The sequence below is a fragment of the Cololabis saira genome, chromosome 12 (genome assembly GCF_033807715.1).
Source record: "Cololabis saira isolate AMF1-May2022 chromosome 12, fColSai1.1, whole genome shotgun sequence".
Lineage (NCBI taxonomy): Eukaryota > Metazoa > Chordata > Actinopteri > Beloniformes > Belonidae > Cololabis > Cololabis saira.
The window spans coordinates 42,477,604-42,500,460 of record NC_084598.1 but is presented as its reverse complement, the minus strand read 5'-3'; the positions used below and the strand labels follow the sequence as shown (position 1 = coordinate 42,500,460).

The window sequence follows — 22,857 nt, the reverse complement described above, 5'->3', positions numbered from 1 at the left end:
TGGTAAATCTCTAGGTAGTGTAAACTCTAGTGTGTTAGAGTCAGTAGTCATAGTTGCAGATATAGAACAAGACTATAATAGTTAGTCTCAAATATAGCTTGGTGGTAGATATGCTGCTATAGGCTTATGCTGCAGGGGGCACCGACATGATCCGCTGGGCGGTGCCTCTCACCCTTCTTCTCCTCTTGTTTTCCCTTCCTCTCTTCTCCATTTCCATTTTTATTTATTATGAATATCTCATAGCTATCATTTTTGTCCATCGTTCCTGCAGTTTCTTGTGCTGGCCCCCATTTTTTCTCTTTTGTGCATGTTAGCAGGCCGGAGCCTCGGGAGCTGCGTTCTGGTCATCCCGTTGCTGCTTCCACCTGCCTACGTGGATGGCTGCTGACGCCCCCCCCCTCCCCCCAGCCCTTTGATCATCCCGTTGCTGCTTCCACATGACTGCTGTGTGCTGCTGACGTCCCTGACTCCCCCAGTCTGGCCTTCGGCAGGAGGGCCCCCCTTATGAGCCTGGTCCTGCTCAAGGTTTCTTCCCTCCTAAAGGGGAGTTTTTCCTTGCCACTGTTTGGCTTAAGGCTTTTCTCCCACTATGGGAGATTTTACCTGCCATTGTTGATGTAATAATTGCTCGGGGTTTATGTTTATGTTTATGTTCATGTTCTGGATCTCTGGAAAGCGTCTAGAGACAACATCTGTTGTATTAGACGCTATATAAATAAAATTGAATTGAATTGAATTGAATTGAATCTGGACCCTTGTGGTCAGTAGAGGACCTGCAGGTCTGGATCTGGACCCTAGTGGTCTTTAGAGGATCTGCAGGTCTGGATCTGGTCCCTAGTGGTCTGTAGCGGACCTGCAGGTCTGGATCTGGACCCTTGTGGTCAGTAGAGGACCTGCAGGTCTCGATCCGGACCCTTTTGGTTAGTAGAGGACCAGCAGGTCTGGATCAACCTCTAACTTATAAGCGTTTCTCCTAAACCGGACCTCTCCTCGTATGGTTTAGATCTCGTCTGAAATTTTTCCAGGTGATCCAACCTCCTTGAGTTGTTGGTTTGTGGGTCGTATTGCTATTCTTCTTACTAATGGGTTGTCTTTCCTTTAGTTTATGAAGCCTTCCTCGGTGAGCTGTAGATGGTGATGCGTTCACTCCTGCCTTCTGGAGGTGGTTGCTGGTGTCACTGACGGTTGTTTTAGGGTTTTACCGGAAAATTCTCACAATGTTCCTCTCATCAACGACCGATGTTTTACAACATTCGTTGTCAGTTACCCAATACAACCGTGGTGACCTTCGTCTTGGGGGCGTTTCAGATGGTTGTCCCGGTGAAGAGTGTTTACATTTTCCACATTCTTGAACGGTACATACATCTAAAGGGAAAATAAGGCTTAGGTGGTCTTGACCCTTCACCGGCATCGGTGGACAGAGCGGTCGAACCGGGTCCTAAACCAGTTTGGTTTAGCTCCTGGATGCCCCCCATCACTGACTGCAGTAGGAGTTTGTATCTCTCTGACCTCCTCTTCATTCTTTATTTCAGCAGATGCCGGTCTGCAGGAGATCCTAGATGAACACAAGATCAGTCTGAGGAGGAGATGTGAACATGTGACTGAAGGAATTGATGAAACAGGAAGTAGAACCCCCCTCAACAGGATCTACACGGAGCTCTTCATCACAGAGGGAGTGAGTGAAGAGGTTGATACCCAACATGAGGTGAGGCAGCTGGAGACAGCTTCCCGGATGAAGAGACTCCATGACACTCCAATCAGGTGCCAGGACATCTTTAAAGCCTTACCTGACCAACGTGGAGCCATCAGAGTGGTTCTGACCAACGGCGTCGCTGGCGCTGGGAAAACCTTCTCGGTTCAGAAGTTCTCTCTGGACTGGGCCGAGGGCTCGGAGAACCAAGATGTCACCGTGGTGATTCTGCTCTCGTTCAGGGAGCTGAACCTGATCAGAGATGAGCAGTTCAGTCTTCTCAGGCTGATCCAGGGTTTCCATCCATCATTACAGAAGCTCACAGCAGAGCAGCTGGCTGCCGGGAAACCGTTGTTCATCCTTGACGGCCTGGATGAAAGCAGACGTTCACTGGACTTCAACAACGGTCCGGTTGTGTCTGACGTCACACAGAGCTCATCGGTCAACGTGCTGCTGACGAACCTCATCCAGGGGAACCTGCTTCCCTCAGCTCTCATCTGGATAACTTCCAGACCTGCAGCAGCCAATCAGATCCCTCACAAACACGTGGACAGGGCAACAGAAGTACGAGGCTTCACCGACGCCCAGAAGGAGGAGTACTTCAGGAGGAGGTTCAGGGATGAAGAGCGGTCCAGCAGCATCGTCTCCCACATGAAGACATCCAGAACCCTCCACATCATGTGTAAACTCCCGGTCTTCTGCTGGATCACTGCTACAGTTCTGGACCACATGTTGACCACAAAGCAGAGAGGAGAGCTGCCCAAGACCCTGACTGACATGTTCTCACACTTCCTGGTGGTTGAGATGAAGAGGAAGAAGAACAAGTACCACGAGGGACATGAGACGAGTCCACAGGACCTGATGGAGGCTGACAGGGACGTTCTTCTGAAGCTGGGGAGGCTGGCGTTTGAACATCTGGAGAAAGGAAACATCATGTTCTACCAAGAAGACCTGGAGCAGTGTGGCCTTGATGTCCCAGAGGCCTCGGTGTACTCAGGAGTTTGTACCCAGATCTTCAGGAGAGAGTGTGAGGTCTTCCAGAAACCCGTCTACTGCTTTGTTCATCTGAGCATCCAGGAGTTCCTGGCTGCAGTCTACGTGCTCCACTGTTACTCCACCAGAACCACAGATGTGCTGGAGAACTTCCTAGAAGAAGACTCCTCAGACTCATCTCTGGATGAATTCCTGGAGAGAGTCATATGGAAATCCCTGGAGAGTGAAAATGGCCACTTGGACCTGTTTGTCCGCTTCCTTCATGGTCTTTCTGTGGAGTCCAACCACAGACTCTTAGGAGGTCTGCTGAACCAGATGGAGAACCGTTCAGAAACCATCCAGAGAGTCATCAACAACCTGAAGGAAATGAACACTGATTTGTTCTCTCCTGACAGAAGCATCAACATCTTCCAGTGTCTGATGGAGATGAACGACCTCTCAGTTCATCAGCAGATCCAAGAGTTCCTGAAGTCAGAGAACAGATCAGAGCAGGAACTCTCTGAGATCCAGTGTTCAGCTCTGGCCTCCATGCTGCAGATGTCGGAGGAAGTTCTGGACGAGTTTGACCTGAACAAGTACAAGACAACAGAAGGGGGTCGACAGCGACTGATTCCAGCTGTGAGGAACTGCAGAAAGGCTCGGTGAGTCCAGATGTGATGCACAACAGAATCAGAATCAGAATCAGCTTTATTGAGTCAGTTTAGAAAACTGTTTTTGACTTTCGGATACACCGGCGGCGGCACGATGGAATTGTGCGCCTGTTTTCCAAAGGGTAACCCTGGGATAGGGGAGGGAGGAGAAAAAAATAATCTTCACATTGAATATCATACAATACACAATATCAAGTTGCAAAAAAACACATCAGCAGCACACGAAGCACAGACGTCACAGGACTTGCATGTGGGTAATGGGGGGTGGGCAAGCCGGGGGGGGGTTCATCCCAAGTGATCGCCGCAAACACGTGGCGCTCAAACTCAAAACGTCCTTGTCTTGTCAGGGGGGCTGATAAGAGGGGGGGGCCAGGAAGGCGATTGGATATGGGGAGAGGGGGGTGTGTGTGTCAGTGTGTATGTGAGAGTCTGTGACGCGATAAGTCCGAGGACCTTTCGCCCATAGACCAGCCAAGCGTCCTTGATGTTTCGGGCAGCCGTACAGTTCTGGGAGGCAGGATCCGCAGGTGTTTTGGAGAGGGGGAGGGTTAGGTTGGGTGCAGAGCGTCATGTTTACATTCCTCCCGGGAGATTGTGACGGAGAGGCTTGCCAGCCGCTCCTTCAAGGCCAAAATCTAATCAACAACTTGCAGGCAGCTCAGTAATTTTCCGTCTGCTTTTCTTCTGGATCCTCAATAAACTCCGATCAGACGAATTTGTGATCAGTCCCCGCCAAGCAGGGTGCCCAGCTTCTCCAAGGTTTTCTCCATCTTGTTATAGAGCTCAAAGACCCCTGCTAGCCTACGATTCAGTTCAAGAATCGCATCCAGCTTGCGGCCCTGCTCTCCCAGCGTTACAGTCTGAGTGCTGAGCCCCGTGCTCAATCCTTCAGCAGCTTCGGGCAGCTCAGAGAGGGCCAGAACGGCCCCCGCAGCCTTCCGCGATTGTCGATAGGCCAGGAAGATCCCCACTCCAATTAGGAGAAATCCTGCTATCATAAATCCAATTATGAAGGCGTCCTCAACATCCTCAACAGATAAAATTTTGAGACACATCGGGCGCCAGTTCTTGTACGCGTCCATCGTGTAACCAGCAAAAAATGTTCCGTCGGGGCAGGAGGGCTCCCTAACCCCCTGGCTTCTCTTTGCAAAAATTTGGTCAATGGTACTGAGGGTCCAGTTAATCAATTCCATGATTGTAGAATTTCAGAGGAGTGAAAAGGAGAGACTCTGAAGACAAGACAGGACAAAAGCAGCAGCAGGGCAGATAAGGAGGAGAGAGCAGAAAAAGCGTCCGCCTTCACTGAGAGCCGGAAGAAGAACACCATCAGTTAGTGTAAATTAGCAGTTTAGTTCTTTAAATCTTGTTTTGATCTTCAAATGAACTTTTGAAAGCAGACGATTTTGTTTTATTCTGGGTCACCTCAAGTCACCTCAACCAGAGGTTCATGTTTCAAACACTTGATCTAGTTGATGTTTTTGCTACTCAGAGAAAAATCTATGTAACGGAGAAAGATAAAACATCAGAACCACTGGGGGGTTTTGTGAACATGTGTACTTGGTAAGAGACCTTAATTGTAGTAACTTTGTTTCTGTGATCTCCTGCACCGTCCTGTAACTCCTGTGGTTCCTGAAGACTTTTCACCTCTCATCCAAGAGGACTCAACACAGATATGAAGACTTGACATCCCATGATACTCCATAAACTGCTGGTCGTACCAGACTGCGACTCTAGAAAAGCTCCGAGTGCTGAATTTAACAAGTGCAGCTTCATTGATTATGAATGAAAGTTTGTCTGAGACAGAAGGTTACAGGTGTTTGTGTTGTTGCTGTAGAGGAGAGCAGCATGAAGACGTTTACAGCTTCATACGAGAACTGACGTCTGGATATCAGAGCAGAACAGCACAATTCAGTCTTCTTAATCAATCTCTGATCAATGCTGAAGTCTCTGTGAGAACAAAGTCTCCTGAACCTGAAGACCTGAATACAAAATACAAGAAAACTAGTCCAGGAGTCAGAAAAATACTATATATATAACTTGAAAGCTTGGATACTGTTAAGGTTGGGTTGTTGTTAAGGATTTTGTCCTTGGACCCAAGCGCACGACACCAGACAGGTTTGAGGTTAGCCCAAAAAAAGGCGTAGCTTATTCTCACAAACAAAAAACACTGCCTCCTTAATTGGCAGGGGAAAGAAAACTCGCTGTAACGAATACAGGAAAAGAAGTCCTCAACAAAAATCCGCAAAAGTAATCCAAGAGAAAAGTCCTCAGCACAAATCCACAAAAGTAATCCAAGACTCCAGAAAACCCTGATCAAACACAGGAGTGACAAGACAAACTTACAAGAGTTCGCCAGCAGTTCTGATCCTTATATGCTTCCTGGACTGATCTGCAGCTGCGTCCAGGCGCGCTCCCGTGTCGGCTCGCAGATCTCTGTCTGCGCGCTGCGCTCACTCTGCTTCTGCAGCGCGATCAGGCCGAGGGGAAACCCCAGCTGGCCGAGACCTAAAGGCGCTGACACACCAAGCCGAAAATCGGCCGCCGGGCCGTCGGTGAGCGTCGGTGCGCGTCGGTCAGGCTAGTTTCCCCGGTGTGTCCTGCACGTCGGGACCTTTTCAGCCGATTTGACATGTTGAATCGGTGTCGGCCGTCGGTCAAACAGCTCACTCTGTGATTGGCTGTTCAGGTAGCGAATCAGTGCACGAGAAGAGAAACGAAAGTGACAAAAGTAAACAAACGGCGAAGGATAAGAGGACCATGGATGTATTATATTAGAAGAGGATCAGAATTCGGCTGTATCAGAATTCAGATCCCCAACCTGGGCTCAGTTTATCCAAATAACGCCTGTTAAGAAATTTGATCCGATGTTTCGGGGATCAGAAGAGCGGCCGGCCCCGGGGAGCAGATCACGGCCGGGGAGACAGACGTGATCGCTGGGTCTTCCTGGGGAGAAACCTGCAGCTCTGTGGAGAAGTATCGCTGGCTGAAATAAATCATTTAGGAAGATAAATGTTGGTTTAATAGATGAAATCTAACAGTTGTATCTGCCACATTAGTTTTTCTGAATATAAAGTGAAGCTTCATGTTTTTACTAGATAGATAGAACTTTATTCATCTATCTAGTAAAAAAAGAAAACATGAAGCTTCACTTTATATTCAGACAAAACTACAAACTACAGACAAAACAAAGCTACAACTGTTAGATAATTGTTATATATATATATATATATATATATATATATATATATATATATATATATATATATATATATATATCTCCAGTACTCGAGTTGTAAAAAAAGTCAGGGGGGATGGTGGATTCTATCATATGAGGACAGATAATTTGTGCTGATTACAAAATAATATACTACAAATAATAGCACTGACCAAAGCACCTGCAGAAATACTGCAGAAATGACATAGCAGCAGTTAAAAAAAAAACAATTTTCACCTGTTTGAAGTAGATTTTCACTTAAAATAAGTAGAAAAATCTGCATGTGGAACAATATTTTATTGCTTGTAATGAGAAGATAAATCTTGTCCCATTGGCAGATTTTTCTACTTATTTCAAGTGAAAATTTACTTGAAACAGGTGAAAATTGTCAAATAAGTTATTTTTCTGGTGTTATTTTTCTCGTGATGACTAAATGTTGAAATAGCAGTAAAACCACATTCATTGATGAAATGACATAAGACCGTTTTTATTTCAGGGGGGATGCCATCCCCCCCTCATCTCGAGTACTGTGTGTATATATTATAGATTATTGATTATTGCGCTGCTGCACTGTCAGTACATCAAAGCTGTCACAATTTTAATAAATGTATTAAAATGAACATATCAGTCTATTGAATTTCCTTTTATTATTAATTAACAAAGTTCTTCTCCTCTCTGGCGAGTCGCTCTCTCTGCAGCTCCTATTTCAGCTCCCGGACAAGTTCTCTGTCAAAACACAGCAATGAAAAGTAGTTATTTCATGAAAATACAACGAACTCCCGATATATAACGTTGTCATAACACTTAAATCACTTTTATTTACCTAGAAAGCACGCTAAGATAACTAACAGAAACCTAACATACTATTAAAGACCTAACGTTATTAGGACAAATATGCCAAGTTCTACATTCATTACAAATAGGCAACGTAGCTTTGTCACAATTTTTAATCGTTGTCCTTACACTAAATTGAATTAAAAAAGTTATATAATAACGTTACTTACTTTTGTATTGCACTTGTGTTTTCTCAATAAAACTTTGAAAAAAAAGCGCTTCCCAGAACTTCCGGTTTTCCCTTGTTTTTGAGTGAATACAGACTACCGCTGCCTGCTGGTATGGAGGGGAATTACCTCTCACGCATGCGCAGAACGTACGTGCTAGTTAGGCCGTCGGGTGTCGTCTTTGCAGTGTTTTCAAAGAGCCCGACAGAGCCCGACAGAGCCCGACAGAGCCCGACAGAGCCCGAAACAGCCCGACACAGCCCGACGCGAGCCGACACAGCAGTCGGCAGAGAGCGGGGGAAGTCGGGTTGGTGTGTCAAGACCTTAACAGTTGTGTTCTGAACTCAAATGGAACACTCAGGAGACAGGAACGGATTAATGCCCTGCTAGGCATTTTTAATTGTCCAGAAGAAATCAGAAAAAAAGTAATTATAATCCAGGCTTGTATATGTCTGTGGCCAAACAAACAATCCAGCCCAGTGGCGGTGGTGAGAGGTTGGCTCTGCAGCTCTGGATTTAGGCAAAAACAAGCAGTCAAAAAAACAGACAAAAATGCTGAAAACTACTCCAAAATACCTGAACGGCACATCTACGCCTGATACTTGCCAGGTGATTCTATGGGAGGATCTGGCGATGAGTGTAAGGAAAGCAGGTTACTTGAAGACTCCGGTGTTGATTAGTAAATGGATGCAGGTGTTTAGTGCCCACACTTAGCCAGTTCACCACCAGGAAGGAAACTCTGAGGTGATCCTGAGTGTCTAAGTGACAGAGCAGCGATGGCCCAATGGATAATCAGAATCAGAATCAGAATACTTTATTATCAATGTACCTGGGTACTGTGAGATTAGAGGTAGCATCACCTCTCCAGTGCAAGATAAATAGCAGTAGTAACAATAAGAAATACAGAAATATAAGTAATATAAAAAATATTTAAAAAAAATATATAAAATATAAAAAAGGTTAAGGTGCATTTGAATCGTTTTTTTTTTTTTTTTACAGATGACAGATGACAGTATATACATGAGAATATTGTAGAATATTGCACAGAGTCCGGGAGAATGCGCAGACTGTGGAGGTGGCGGGTTTGAAACCGTAACAAATACTTGAGAAAAGTTCAGCTCCACACTTGTTCTCTTTCATTCAAGATGTTCAGAGTGTAAAATGTCCAAGAATAAATGAGTTCATGTCCTAAATCCAATGTTTCCACATGACTCTGACGGACGTAGACGGTTCCCTCCTTCATCTGCAGATCCAGACAAAGTCTGCAGATATCATCAGATGTGTTCAGTCTGGCTTTAACTCAGACTTTCTTACAACTGACATCATATTTTCTCTCATCACAGATTTGTTGGTTGTGGAATCTCAGAGACTCAATGTGACGTTGTGAGGTCCACTCTGAAGTCCAACCCCTCCCATCTGACAGAACTGGACCTGAGTCAGAACCAGTACCTGGAGGATTCAGGAGTGAAGCTTCTGTCTGGTGGACTGGAGAGTCCAAACTGTAGACTGGAGACTCTGAGGTCAGTCCACTGGAGATGTTTCCACATTTATCCAGTTATCATCCTCCAAAGATGTGACAAAACTACTTTAGTTCAAAACATTTTCATGAAATATTTATTATCTGATATGAAGAAATGTTAAATGTTTTTGGAAAGGTTCTGTGTCTATAAAAGTCTGAAGATTGTTATATAAGAATATTTTAGATGTAAACAGGAGAGAAACCAGTTTAGATGTAAACAAGAGAAAAACCAGTTTAGTATAAAAGAAAGAAATATCTTAAAAGGTTTATTAAACATTAGCCCAGCACATCAGGCCAAAGTACATTTAATAAGTACTTTATACTTTCTTGTGTTTGTAATCTGCAGTTTCCTGATTCTGAACTTGTTTTAAAACAGCTGCAGGTTTTGTCATGAGTTGATATTACAAAACCCAAATGTAGGATACCCAAAGGTGACAGATGGCAGCAAAGTCCTTTATTTTAACAAAACATAAAAACCCAGAAAAAGGCCTCTAACAGAAAACAGAGAATCCTGAAGATGACTGGAAGGCGTGCAGACTGACAACCAGCCAGGACTGAAAGAGAGCAGGAATGAAGACAGATGGACCAACAGCCAGGAAGAGGCCATATGTACTCTCAAGGACTGAGGAGAGACAAGTGCAAACATAGGATGGACAGGACCAAGGGAAGTCAAAGAAAGAACTAAACACACAAGGATATACTTTCAAACTAAAACAGGAAACAGGTCACCAAAAGACCAAACCTGAAGAACCTGGTAAAACAAATGTAGCACCCACACAGCCACTCTGTGTTACTTACTAGAGGATGGTGGGTGCTTGGATTCGGTCTAGTTACAGGTGGATACCACGAAGGTGCACCTAATAAGTTTCATCAACCAGTAGTAACACAATAATATCCTAATTAAATTAAATGAGACACAGAGATAATTTAACATTTTGCCAAAACTTAAGTAAAGGTCTTTTTTATTAATTTACATAAATTTGTTAAATGAAATCAATGTATTTGTTTTTTGAATAAATCCTCAAAATTCGGAATTGGAATTATTCCCTTTATGTTTAATTGAAGTGAAGGGTCGTCCCGGTCGCGGGACACTGGACCAGCTCTATACCCTACGCAGGGTGCTCGAGGGTTCATGGGAATTTGCCCAACCAGTCTACATGTGCTTTGTGGATCTGGAGAAGGCATTTGACCGTGTCCCTCGTGCCATTCTGTGGGGGGCGCTCAGTGAGTATGGAGTCCGGGGCCCTCTATTAAGGGCTGTCCGGTCTCTGTAGGATCGGAGCAGGAGTCTGGTTCTCATTGCCAGCAGTAAGTCAGACTTGTTCCCGGTGCATGTTGGACTCCGGCAGGGCTGCCCTTTGTCACCGGTCCTGTTCATAATTTTTATGGACAGGATTTCTAGGCGTAGCCAGGGGCCGGAGGGGATCCGGTTTGGGAACCACAGGATTTCATCTCTGCTTTTTGCAGATGATGTTGTCCTGTTGGCTTCATCGGACTGGGACCTTCAGCATGTGCTGGGGCGGTTTGCGGCCGAGTGTGGCGCGGCAGGGATGAGAATCAGCACCTCCAAGACCGAGGCCATGGTTCTCCACCGGGAAAGGGTGGCGTGCCTTCTCCGGGTGGGTGGAGAAGTCCTGCCTCAGGTGGAGGAGTTCAAGTATCTCGGGGTCTTGTTCACGAGTGAGGGAACGATGGAGTGGGAGATTGACAGACGGATCGGTGCAGCGTCCGCAGTTATGTGGTCGATGTACCGGACCGTCGTGGTGAAGAAGGAGCTGAGTCGAAAGGCGAAGCTCTCGATTTACCGGTCAATCTACGCACCTACCCTCACCTATGGTCATGAACTTTGGGTAGTGACCGAAAGGACAAGATCGCGGATACAAGCGGCCGAGATGAGTTTCCTTCGCAGGGTGGCTGGACGCTCCCTTAGAGATGAGTTTCCTCCGCAGGCCGGCTGGACGCTCCCTTAGAGATAGGGTGAGGAGTTCGGTCACCCGGGAGGAGCTCGGAGTCGAGCCGCTGCTCCTTCACATTGAGAGGAGTCAGCTGAGGTGGCTTGGGCATCTGTACCGGATGCCTCCTGGACGCCTCCCTAGGGAGGTGTTCCAGGCATGTCCCTCCTCCCTAGGGAGGTGTTCCAGGCATGTCCCACCGGGAGGAGACCCCGGGGCAGACCCAGGACACGCTGGAGAGACCATGTCTCTCGGCTGGCCTGGGAACGCCTCGGACTCCCCCCGGAAGAGCTGGAGGTGAAGTGTCTGGGGTGAAGGAAGTCTGGGCATCTCTGCTGAGGCTGCTGCCCCCGCGACCCGGGAACGGATAAGCGGCGGATGATGGATGGATGGATGTTTAATTGAATTCCTTTTCGTCTTTTACAGAAACTACAATTTTTTTTTTTTTACTTTATTCACAACTTATCCCTTTCAGATAAGATCAAAACATTCCCTCCCACGTAGCTCTTGTTCAAACACTGTACTGGCAACGTACACGACTCATACTGTAGTCTCTAAAGACGTCGGGCTCTCCACACCGTTAAGTCTTCTCACGGTACCAACGGTTCACAAAAACACGTTGCAGGCCTGTTGGATCTCGCAAAACATTAAGAACGCAGAAATAAACTTTCAAAACATTGAGTGCGCTGAAATCTTCCCTCCTGATCCTGGTTACGATGTGGTGGTCGGGACCGCAGCTCCACCGCATTCACGCATATCCTGGCTCGCTCTGGCTCGGCTGTATCCGATCACAACTCCCGCTCTGACAAAACGAGTCTTCCGTCTTGAATCTTGCTCGCAAACTTGCACATCCGCGGTCCTCTTCTCTGAACTTCCCAGCTCTGTAGGCTCCGGTCCGGGACTGTTTGACCGTCTTTTTGTCTTAACGACACCAAAGTACGGCCACTTGTATTCCTGTGTGATTAAACAGGAAAACATTCAGCACTGCAGCAGTTGAGGACTGCAGTTGTCCATCCCTGCCTTAGACCTGGACAGGTTGGACTGACGGCTACAGGTGGCGCGTCAAAGTGATCATCCTGACAGGAAATGTGTCTGAGATTCACCCGTGCGGGTTTAATTCAGAAATGTCCTTTAATCAAGCAGCTCATTAGTTGTTCAAGGAAAGACTTTTCAAGTGCAACCGATACAGAACCACCTGATGTTTAGTTTCACACAGACTTCAGAATTCGTTGAATTAGTCTGATAAATATACAGAATTCATCTATTCTCATCTTTAACTAAAAGTAAGATATTAACTGATAAATTATTAAAAATTATTAGGTGTTTGCAAGTTAAGTCAAATTATAAATGACACATTACTAAAAACAAAGTATTCTAATATTCTTATCCTTCTGCTCTCAGAAAACATCATTTTAACTCTTTATAACCTAAAAGCATCATTGTGAAAAAACCTCAGGGATTCTGCATAAATGATATAAAACTGGACACATGGGCTTCCGGTTTGGACATGGAGCGTTAGGCTGTGTGGCATCGGAGCTCTCGATAGTCAAAAGTAAAGACGCCTCGAAAATTCGAATAAATAGAGCTGGAAATCGCACTGACTGTAATGTAAGCAGGGAAAACTTAGACCGAAAACACGGCCAAAAACAAAATGGAGAAATCGCTAGCTAACCGTGAGGAGGAGGATGGTGGCCACGAGGCTGCGCGTTTGGCTGGATGCGGGGCAGAGAGATGAGCTGGTCTGGAAACTGTTAGCGAGGAGATACGGGGCTTAAAAACAGAAATGAAAGCTACCTTCCATGAATTTGGAGAAACATTGAGGAGAGACATGAGACAAGACTTGGAAGCCTTTAAACGGGATATAAACCAACAACTCTCTAAAGTTGCCACTGAACAGCAGTTACAGAGCGGCAGACTCAACAAGGCAGAATCACGGATTGAAAAGCTGGAGCATTGGGCACAGGAAGCAAATTATGCTCTCATTATCTCGTTAACAGAACAAAAAACTCCAGGAAAAGCTAAAAGATTTGGAGTCCAGATCGAGAAGAAACAATCTCCGTATTTACGGAGTTAAAGAGGGAGAAGAGGGTGAGTGGAAAATTTATACAAGAGCTGCTCAAACGTGAACTTCACCTCCCGGAGAATTTTTAACCTCCAAATTCAGAGAGCGCATCGGTCACTCGCGCAGAAGCCTGTAGACAGAGCCCAGCCGAGACCCATCATTGTGAACTTTCTGGAATACACAAACCAAAGAGAGAGTTTTGAGAGAAGCGTGGAAAAAGAAAATACAACTCGGAAGCATAATATTATCGTTTGATCACGACTGCGCAACCGAGGTTGTTCAGAAAAGAAAGGAATACAACGCTGCTAAAAGAATCTTGAAGGAAAACGGCCTCTGATTTCAGATGCCGTTCACCAGGATGAGGATCCACTGGGAAACTGGAACCTGAACCTACAATAATGCCAGGGAGGTGCGGGAAGAATTGGAAAAGTGCAGACTCGCGGAGAAGACACCGCCACAGATGACTGGTTCTGCAGACGGACCGCAGACACGGCGGAATATGTTAATGTTGAACTCATTTAGTATGACACAAACCCTTACTGTAGGACTTAATGTCATTACTAAGTTAGGCCCCTCTCTACATAAGAGGGTATTCCCTAGATCCACAAACAGGATCGGATTACCGGAGGACGAGAGGATCCTCCGCGTTTTGGAAGTGCATCTGTTCCTTTCATTTTGCTTGTTTTATGCCGCTGTTCTGGCAGTGTTAAAGGAGCTTGAGGCCGGATTGTGGCAGGATTTATGAAAAAAATCTGTATACATTTTAAGTTTTCTAGTAATAATGTCAGATGAAGCGTTCCAAACCCAAAAGAATGAGCCCTCTAGTGTATCTCTCCTTTGCCTTGAACAGGCTGTGTGCTGCAAAATGTGCTGCAATTCGGTCCCGAATTTCCCGCGCTGGGCTGCGGATGTGACGTCACATGACGCTGCATGCACGTTCTCCCCGTTCTCCCGTGCCGGCTTCACTGTTGGCTGCAGTACCCCCAACGGCCGTCGTGGTGAAGGGTGGCGATAGAGAGTCTCATTTCTTAAAAGGAGCCTCAAGCTCCTTTAAGCCAGTCATACACTGTGTGATTGTCGGCTCATTTTGAACCGATTTTCCAGTGCAACCATTTTTTGGATCCGGCCGGATTTCGACCCAATCGTTGGTCGTTCCTCGTGCAGTATATGTGGGGTAACGACAAAAGATTAACACCTCATGACGAGCTCCCGATCACAAATCGTGTGCTCGCAAGAAAATCAAACTTGTTTGAAATCCTGGTCGCTCCTCGTGAAGGAATCGCACAGTTGAAGCAGCTACGACCCGATCGACCTCATCCTTTTGCAGAGAGCATGCGCAATCTCTGATGTCACGTCAAAAACTATTATTTGTAGTTTAAAGTGTTGCAAATTAACATTACAAATCATGTTTTAATAGCAGAAAAAAACGCATTTCCCACGTCTGCCCAGCCAATTCCTTGTCCAATCACGACGTTGTAAAAATTTTTTTCATCTATCGCCACACAGAAAGGCACAAATTGCTCCGCGTTACACCAACGCAGAGCCTACGGCGTAGGGTACGCAGCGACCCACACCGTACGGTTACACCGTCGATTTAACGCGGAACTATAATACAGGCTTAAGGCAGCGCGTTTGTTTTTACTGAGCAACTTCGGTGTCTCCCACTTCGGGGTTCCTCCTCTTCCACTTCTTTTTTACATTGCAGTTCCAGTACACAGAAGTCCAACGTGAGGATTATGATCGTATAGTGTGAGCAGACGGGTCGCATCAGAGCATAGTCATACAGTGTGAGACCATAAATCGTGGGCTGTGAACTTTTGAACTCAGCGATCTAGTCGGGCAGTGTGAGATGGGGCTGAATCAAACTATTTAAAATATTGCACAGTGTATGCCCAGCTTTAGGGGAGCTACCGATGTTTTATTATGTCTTTGTTGTTGACAGTAATGCAGTGTAACAATGTGAGAATAGCGTCCTTAAACGTTAATCGCTTAAATAACCCAATTAAAAGGGGAAAAGTAATGGCAAAAATGAGGAAAGAAAAAGTCCAAGGGATATATTTACAAGAAACACACTTATCTCAAAAGGAACACGATAAATTGAGGAAATTTGGATTTAAAAACGCCTTTTTCAGTTCATTTAAGAAGGGTCCAAAGAGAGGAGTTGGCATATTAATTTTCTAACTCTATTAATTTTGAAGTCATTAAAGAAATAGATGACAAAGAAGGGAGATATGTAATTGTAAAGGGGAAGATGGACAATGATGTAGTTACTTTGGTCAATATCTATGTGCCACCCAATTCTGATAGAAAGTTTCTTAAATTGGTGTTTCAAATCATAGCCTTGGAAAATGAAGGAATTGTAATATGTGCAGAGGATTTCAACATGATTCCGAATGCTAAATTGGACACAACTAACAACAAGAGAAATAAGACGCATCTATCAAAGCTTGTCAATACCTCTCTAACTGAACTAGGGCTGTTTGATGTTTGGAGGGAACTCCACCTGTTAGACAGGGACTACACACATTATTCTGCTCAACACTCCATGTATTCCAGAATAGATTATTTTTTTATGAACACAGTAGACAGATATCAAATAGAAGAATGCAAGATAGGGATAACTGATTTGTCTGAGCACAGTATAATTTATCTTAATATCCACCTAAATAGGAGAAGTAATAATACACTATGGAGACTAAATGTGGGCATGCTGAACAACCAGGAACTTCAGGAAGAAATTAAGAAAGATATTAAAAACTGCATAGAAGAAAACAAAGACAGCCCAGTGGACCTTACTATACTGTGGGACACGGTTAAAGCTGTAATGAGAGGGAGGTTAATAGCAAGGGCAGCTTACCAAAAAAAGATTAGAGAGGAAAATTATAAAAAGTTGACTAAACAATTAAAAATATTAGAACAACAGCATAAAGACAACAAAGATGAGATAGTTTTACAACAAATAATTATTGTGAGATGAGAAGTAATGAGGTTGAGAAAAAACTGAAATTCATGAAACAAACCTATGTCAGTGTGTGACATTTCCCCCAGTTTGCGTTTTCTGTTCTGCCCCGCCTGTCTTCCATCTGCCCTGATTGTTCACACCTGTGTCTCGTTACCCCCTTGTGTATATCTGGTCTTGTCTTTCCCTTGCTCCTTGTCGGTCCGTTCTGTTCACTCCCTCCATGTTCTCCTTGTCAGTTTTTTTACTCATGATCCTGGTTTTTGTTTGGATCCTGCTCTGCAGCGTTTTTTGTTCTCGTTTTTTGGAATAAAACTCAGTTTTTGGAACTCCTGCCTCTCGCTCTCCTGCATCTGGGTCCTAAGCAACCACTCCTTGACAACCTACTATGAAGCAGGATCCAAAGCAACTAAATAACTGGCAAGACGGCTTAAGGTCCAGCAAGCCTCTAATACCATACATAAAATTAGGGATCCCACAACAAAACAACTGTTGTATGAACCTGAAAAAATAGAAAAGGTGTTTAAAGACTATTATGAAAACGTATATTCCCAGCCTATAACAAAAGAAGAGTATGAAATGAAAGACTCTCTGGATTTATTGGACTTGCCATCTATTGGAGAGGAGCAAAAGAAGAAGTTATCTACCAACATCACTATGAAGGAACTAGATGCTGCAATTAGCAGATTAAAGTCAAACAAAACACCAGGTAGTGATGGATTTCCCAGCGAGTGGTATAAGATATTTATGGAAGAATTATCTCCACTACTCCTGAGTTCTTTTAATCAGACTCTGACTGTAAGAAAACTGCCCCCCTCCTGGAAAGAGGCTATAATTTCCATTATACCAAAAGAAGGGAAAAACAAAGAATACTGTGAATCATACAGACCTATCTCAATCCTAAACGTGGATTACAAGATCTTTACTTTGATTATTTCTTAAAGGTTTGAACATTTTATGTCTGACTTGATTGATGAAGATCAATCAGGTTTTATAGTGGGTAGGCACCCTGCACATAAAAGACCAGATTCAAAAACAGGGACTGAGAGCAGTGTTAGTGAGCCTCGATGCAGAGAAGGCTTTTGACTGTGTAAACTGGGGGTTCCTATATCAGGTACTGGGGAATTAGGGATCCAAAAACAGTCAATACATTGTATTCAAAGCATCTACCAAGAACCTACAGCGAGGATATAAATGAATGGACATCTAACTGATAGATTTGTTCTACAACGAGGGACTCGTCAATGATGTTGCCTTAGCCTGACCTTGTTCGCAATATTTATTGAACCATTGGCACAAATGATCAGGCAGAGCGACAATTTAAAAGGAATCCAAATAGGAGAACAAGAACATATTATAGGACTTTTTGCAGACAATGTTATTGTGACTCTCCAAGACCCAGACAGAACCTTTCCTAAACTGATGTCGATATTAGAGGACTTTGGTAATTACTCAGGCTATAAATTAAACATAGCAAAAACACAAATTCTCACACTAAATTATTCCCCAAGCCAAGAAATTAAAGAGAAATACAAAATAAAATGGAATGCTAAAGCGATGAAATACCTCAGTGTGATACTGCCAAAAAATCTCAATAAAACATTCGAAATAAATTATAATCAGATTAATGACAATATAAAGACAGATATCAGGCGGTGGTCAGCTTTCAACATGGATTTTGAGACACAAATTGAGATAATAAAAATGAATGTATTACCAAGATTGCTGTACCTTTTTCAATCCATCCCACAAATGATTCCAGAGATACAATTCAGACAATGGGACAAACTTATATCTAGATTTGTCTGGGCCGGACAGAAACCAAGGGTCAGGTATAAGACACTTCAATTACAAAGGGAGGAAGGCGGATTGTCCCTACCCAACCTGAAACAATACTTCTATGCAGCCCAAGGGAGGTTCCTGATTTGTACATGCTGCCCTCTATACCAGGCAAGATGGAAAGATATAGAGGCCAAGATAGATACTTTCCAAATTCAAACAACATTAGGAGACATAGGAAATAAAATGTCTCGACAAAGCAATAATTAAATTATTAAACAAACAATGGATATTCGGAGTAGGATGGTGAAATAATATAATATGGAGGGGGACATCAAATTATTAATTTGGCCTGCTCTGGATCCCAAATTTAAACCAGGAATCAGTGATGTCGGTTTCCGACGATGGTGGGACATGCGTATTACCGCAATATGTACACTAATTCACTGTGGATCCTTTAAAAGTTTTGGGGAATTACAAAAGGAATTTGGACTTGAAAATAAGGAATTTTTCAGATACCTACAAATAAGAGACTACTATGACAGAAGAATAAAATTAACATTGTCTAAGGAAGGTAATGCAGTGATAGATGTTCTGACTGAAGCCTATAAAATTAAGAGTAAAAACATTATTTCCAGAATATATCAGGGCCTTCAGAAACAGAACGGGTACAACACAGGATATATTAAAGTAAAATGGGAGAAAGAACTAAACATAGAAATCTCGCAGGAGGATTGGCGTTCAATGTGGACTGCACAGCATTCATCCACAAGTTCAAAGAAGTGGAGAATATTTGGTTGGAAAAATTTGATCCACTACTTTGTCACACCACATATTAAGAGTAAATTTTCTCAATCACAGGAACAGTGCTGGAGGCAGTGCGGAAACTGGAAGGCTGATCACTCTCATATCTTCTGGTTATGTCCAAAAATCCAAATTTTTTGGGAAAAAAGATTCCTAATGATGTTAAAGTTCTGTATTTCTGTGATTTGACAGATGATGTGATTAAGATGGAAGACTGGTATCTGTGAAAAATATTGCTAATGGCCTGTAAAAAGACAATCACCAAGAACTTTACCGTAGACCCCAGGTCTTAAACAGTGGATGGACAGAGTAAGATAAATATATGCAATGGAGAAGATGACTTTCTGTTTGAGGTCCAAAGGAGCGATCTTCCACAGGAAATGGGTGAAATGGTATGCCTTTATTGGAGGAATAGAGGACGCTATCAGTTAAACAGGTCACTTGAGCTGATTGGACATTGTCATGACATAACATCATCTACATAGGAGCCCCCTTGTTTCTGTCTGTTTGATTTGTTTATTTGTTTATTTAACTGGATCCCCATTAGCTGCCACCAGAGTGGCAGCTACTCTTCCTGGGGTCCACACACAACAAAACATCACATAAGACACAATAAATCAACAAAACGTAAACACAATAAGACATCAACAAAACATCACATGAGACACAATAAATATCATGTCTGACAAAACATAAAAACAATAAAAACAAGTAAAGCAAACATACAAAAACAATGCAAGACATAAAAACAAAACATAAAAACAAACGGTATAGGCTTCAAATTAAAACATACTAAAGTACACTGAAACTAACCATCACAATACATTAAATATATCCCATCTTATTCCCTAAGATTTAGATAACATTTGGATATAAATTAATGTGTTTTTTAAAACGTTTTTTAAAACTTGTCTTAGTCGTTGCTTCAATAATTGAAATTGGCAACTTGTTCCACACAGAAAGAGCCCGATATATGATAGACCTCCGGACTGCATCTGTTCTGGGTTTGGGTTTCACTAGAGAACCTCTAGTAGCCTGCCTGGTATTGTAACTGTGGTGATCTCTTACATAATGTAATCGTGAGTACAGATGGTTTGGTTGTTTACTGTGGAAGATGTTTCTGAAAAAAACCATTAAGTTACAAGCCAACCTCTCCTGGACTCTGAGCCAAGAGAGACTGGCATGCAAACTTTCAGTACTCTGTCTCACACCTGATGGACAGCACAATGCGAGATTGTTTGTTTGTTTGTTGTATAAGCTGAAAATACTAATTAAAAGTTAAAAAAACAAAAAACTGGACACATGATATGAAAATCCAGCAGTTCTCCACAGATCCATTCTGGTGTTAATAATTGTTGCTAGATCAGCTTCTGATATCTAAACTGCTGCTTTTGGACAACATTTTAACATCAACACTAATTAAAAAGATTGATGTGTATGTTGGTGTTTTCATCTTAATCTAGTGTCAGACTTCGACCAGAGAAGCTCAGGATGTTCAGTAAAGGTGAACATGTCAGAGGAACAACCAGGAACCAACATCATGGATGTAACAAAACTGTAAAACCTGTTTTATAAAGTCCAGATACCAGTGGTGATCCACATGGACCTGATGACAACGTTGATATTTGAATAAACACATCTCTGATGAGACTTCATCAACATGTTGTACTTTTTGTTCAGGTTGGAGGACTGCAGGTTGTCAGAGATCAGCTGTTCTTCTCTGGGCTCAGCTCTAAAGTCCAACCCCTCCCATCTGAAACATCTGAAACATCTGGACCTGAACAGGAACAATCTGCAGGACTCGGGAGTGAAACATCTGTGCGGTTTCCTGGAGAGTCCAGACTGCAGACTGGAGACTCTGAGGTCAGACATGTTTTAGTTGTGTGTTCAGATGAATTTGATGTGAAAGTTGTGTTGACACTAACCTGCAGACATCAGGCTGATCTCCTGCTGAACCACACTGACCATCTTACCACTCTGGTTTCTTCTTCTCTGGTGTCTTTGTGCAGCTTGCAGCGTTGCGGTCTGTCAGAGATCAGCGGTTCTTCTCTGGGCTCAGCTCTGAAGTCCAACCCCTCCCAACTGGAACATCTGGACCTGAGTCTGAACGACCTGCAGGATTCAGGAGTGAAACATCTGTGTGGTTCTCTGGAGAGTCCAGACTGCAGACTGGAGACTCTGAGGTCAGTTCACAGGTTTAAAAGATTGGACACACTTTGAAAGGTCCGTCTAGACAGATCCTCCACAAACACAGAGATTAAACGAAGGAGTGTGTTCAGTTTTATTTATTTATTTCCTCCTGGAAGAGATGTTTGGTTGTATTGGAAGTTAAACTCTAAAAGTTGGAATTGAAGTTTAAACTGCAGTCTGTGATTAAAAGTCATCAACATGTTTCTTTGTTATTCAGGTTGGATAACTGCAGGTTGTCAGAGATCAGCTGTTCTTCTTTGGTCTCAGCTCTGAAGACCAACCCCTCCCATCTGAAACATCTGGACCTGAGCTGGAACCAGCTGCAGGATTCAGGAGTGAAACATCTGTGTGGTTTCCTGGAGAGTCCAGACTGCAGACTGAAGACTCTGATGTCAGACATGTTTTATTTGTGTGTTCAGATTAATCTGATGTGAAAGTTGTGTTGACACTAACCTGCAGACATCAGGCTGATCTCCTGCTGATCCACACTGACCATCTGACTGCACTGGTTTCTTCTTCTCTGGTGTCTTTGTGCAGCTTGCAGTGCTGTGGTCTGTCAGAGATCAGCGGTTCTTCTCTGGTCTCAGCTCTGAAGTTAAATCCCTCCCATCTGAAACATCTGGACCTGAGATTCAACTACAAGCTGCAGGATTCAGATGTGAAGCAGCTGTCTGACCTGGTGGAGAGTCCAGACTACCAGCTGCAGACTCTCAGGTCGGTTCACTGATTTGGGTCTCCTCAAACAGAGAAGACACCGTCAGTCCAGATGAAGGTGTTTCAGGTGTTTATCGTCTGAACTTCACTCACCATCATACATGTGTGTTCCTGCTGTCATTAAGCAGCTCAAGGTCCAGACAGAACCAGACACATCACTCAGGGAGATGTCAATTCTGGGTTTATTGCTTTTAAAGGGCCATATGATGCTTTTTTTGTCTCTTTTTTTGTAAAAGTTTAAAACTGAGTTACATGTTCATCTTTTAAATCATCTATGAAACCACAAGTCTGGCATAGACAGACCCCCTCCCACATTGAACACAGACAAAGACCACACATGTCCTGAAGGAAGATGGGTTTTTGGGTGACGGTAAACAAACTAACTGTTTTAAGGTGTGAGCGGACAGGGCTGAAGTGACGGCTGACCAGGCATAAAGAGTCCTCATCTATTCAATTAAATTAAATTCAATTTTATTTATACAGTGTCTAATACAACAAAACTTGTCTCCAGACGCTTACCAGAGACCCAGAACATGACCCCCGAGCAATTATTACATAAACAACGGCAGGTAAAAACTCCCATAGTGGGAGAAAAGCCTTAAGCCAAACAGTGGCAAGGAAAAACTCCCCTTTAGGAGGGAAGAAACCTGGACCAGGACCAGGCTCATAAGGGGGGACCCTCCTGCCGAGGGCCAGACTGGGGGGCCGGGGACGTTAGCAGCACAGCAGGCAGGTGGAAGCAGCAACGGGATGACTGGGGGTGGGGACCGCAGGCCAGCACGCAGCCCCCATAGCTCCGGCCGAATCAGCAAGCCCCCAGGTTAGGTTCAGGGTAGGGGAAAGGTTGAGAAGGGACAGGGCCAGGGAGAGGTGTCTTGACGGACAAACCTCTCCCCCGCCTGACCAGGCCGTTACCCTGCCTCTCTCACTCCCACGCTGCAGGTTCAGGTGTTGTGCATTCAGAGATGCTCTTCGCCACCAGCAGAGGATGCTGCAACATGGACAAAAGAGAGAGAAAAAAAGGGGGGCCAGCACAAGAAGCTACAGGAGCGATGGACAAAAATGATAGCTATGAGATACTTATAATAAATAAAAATGGAAATGGAGAAGAGAGGAAGGGAAGAGGAGAGGAGAAGAAAGGTGAGAGGCACCGCCCCGTGGATCATGTCGGTGCCCCCCTGCAGCATAGGCCTATAGCAGCATATCTACTGCGAAGCTATATTTGAGACTAACTATTATAGTCTTGTTCTATAGCTGCAACTATGACTACTGACTCTGACACACTAGAGTTTACACTACCTAGAGATTTACCAACACCAGGTAGAGGTTT

The 22,857-nt window shown here is 44.0% G+C and overlaps 2 protein-coding genes across 2 annotated transcripts in view; one reads left to right on the top strand and one right to left on the bottom strand.

The window, feature by feature from the left end:
- Positions 1-22,857, bottom strand: part of LOC133456428 (NACHT, LRR and PYD domains-containing protein 3-like) — a 687,319-nt gene that overhangs the window by 600,089 nt on the left and 64,373 nt on the right.
- LOC133457492 (uncharacterized) overlaps positions 1-22,857 on the top strand; it is a 133,022-nt gene that overhangs the window by 94,552 nt on the left and 15,613 nt on the right. Inside the window, exons 30-35 of the mRNA XM_061736826.1 lie at positions 1,533-3,324; positions 8,892-9,068; positions 20,304-20,486; positions 20,633-20,806; positions 21,031-21,204; positions 21,351-21,527. Of these exons, the coding sequence (XP_061592810.1) occupies positions 1,533-3,324; positions 8,892-9,068; positions 20,304-20,486; positions 20,633-20,806; positions 21,031-21,204; positions 21,351-21,527 (2,677 nt within the window). The remainder of the gene's footprint in view (positions 1-1,532; positions 3,325-8,891; positions 9,069-20,303; positions 20,487-20,632; positions 20,807-21,030; positions 21,205-21,350; positions 21,528-22,857) is intronic.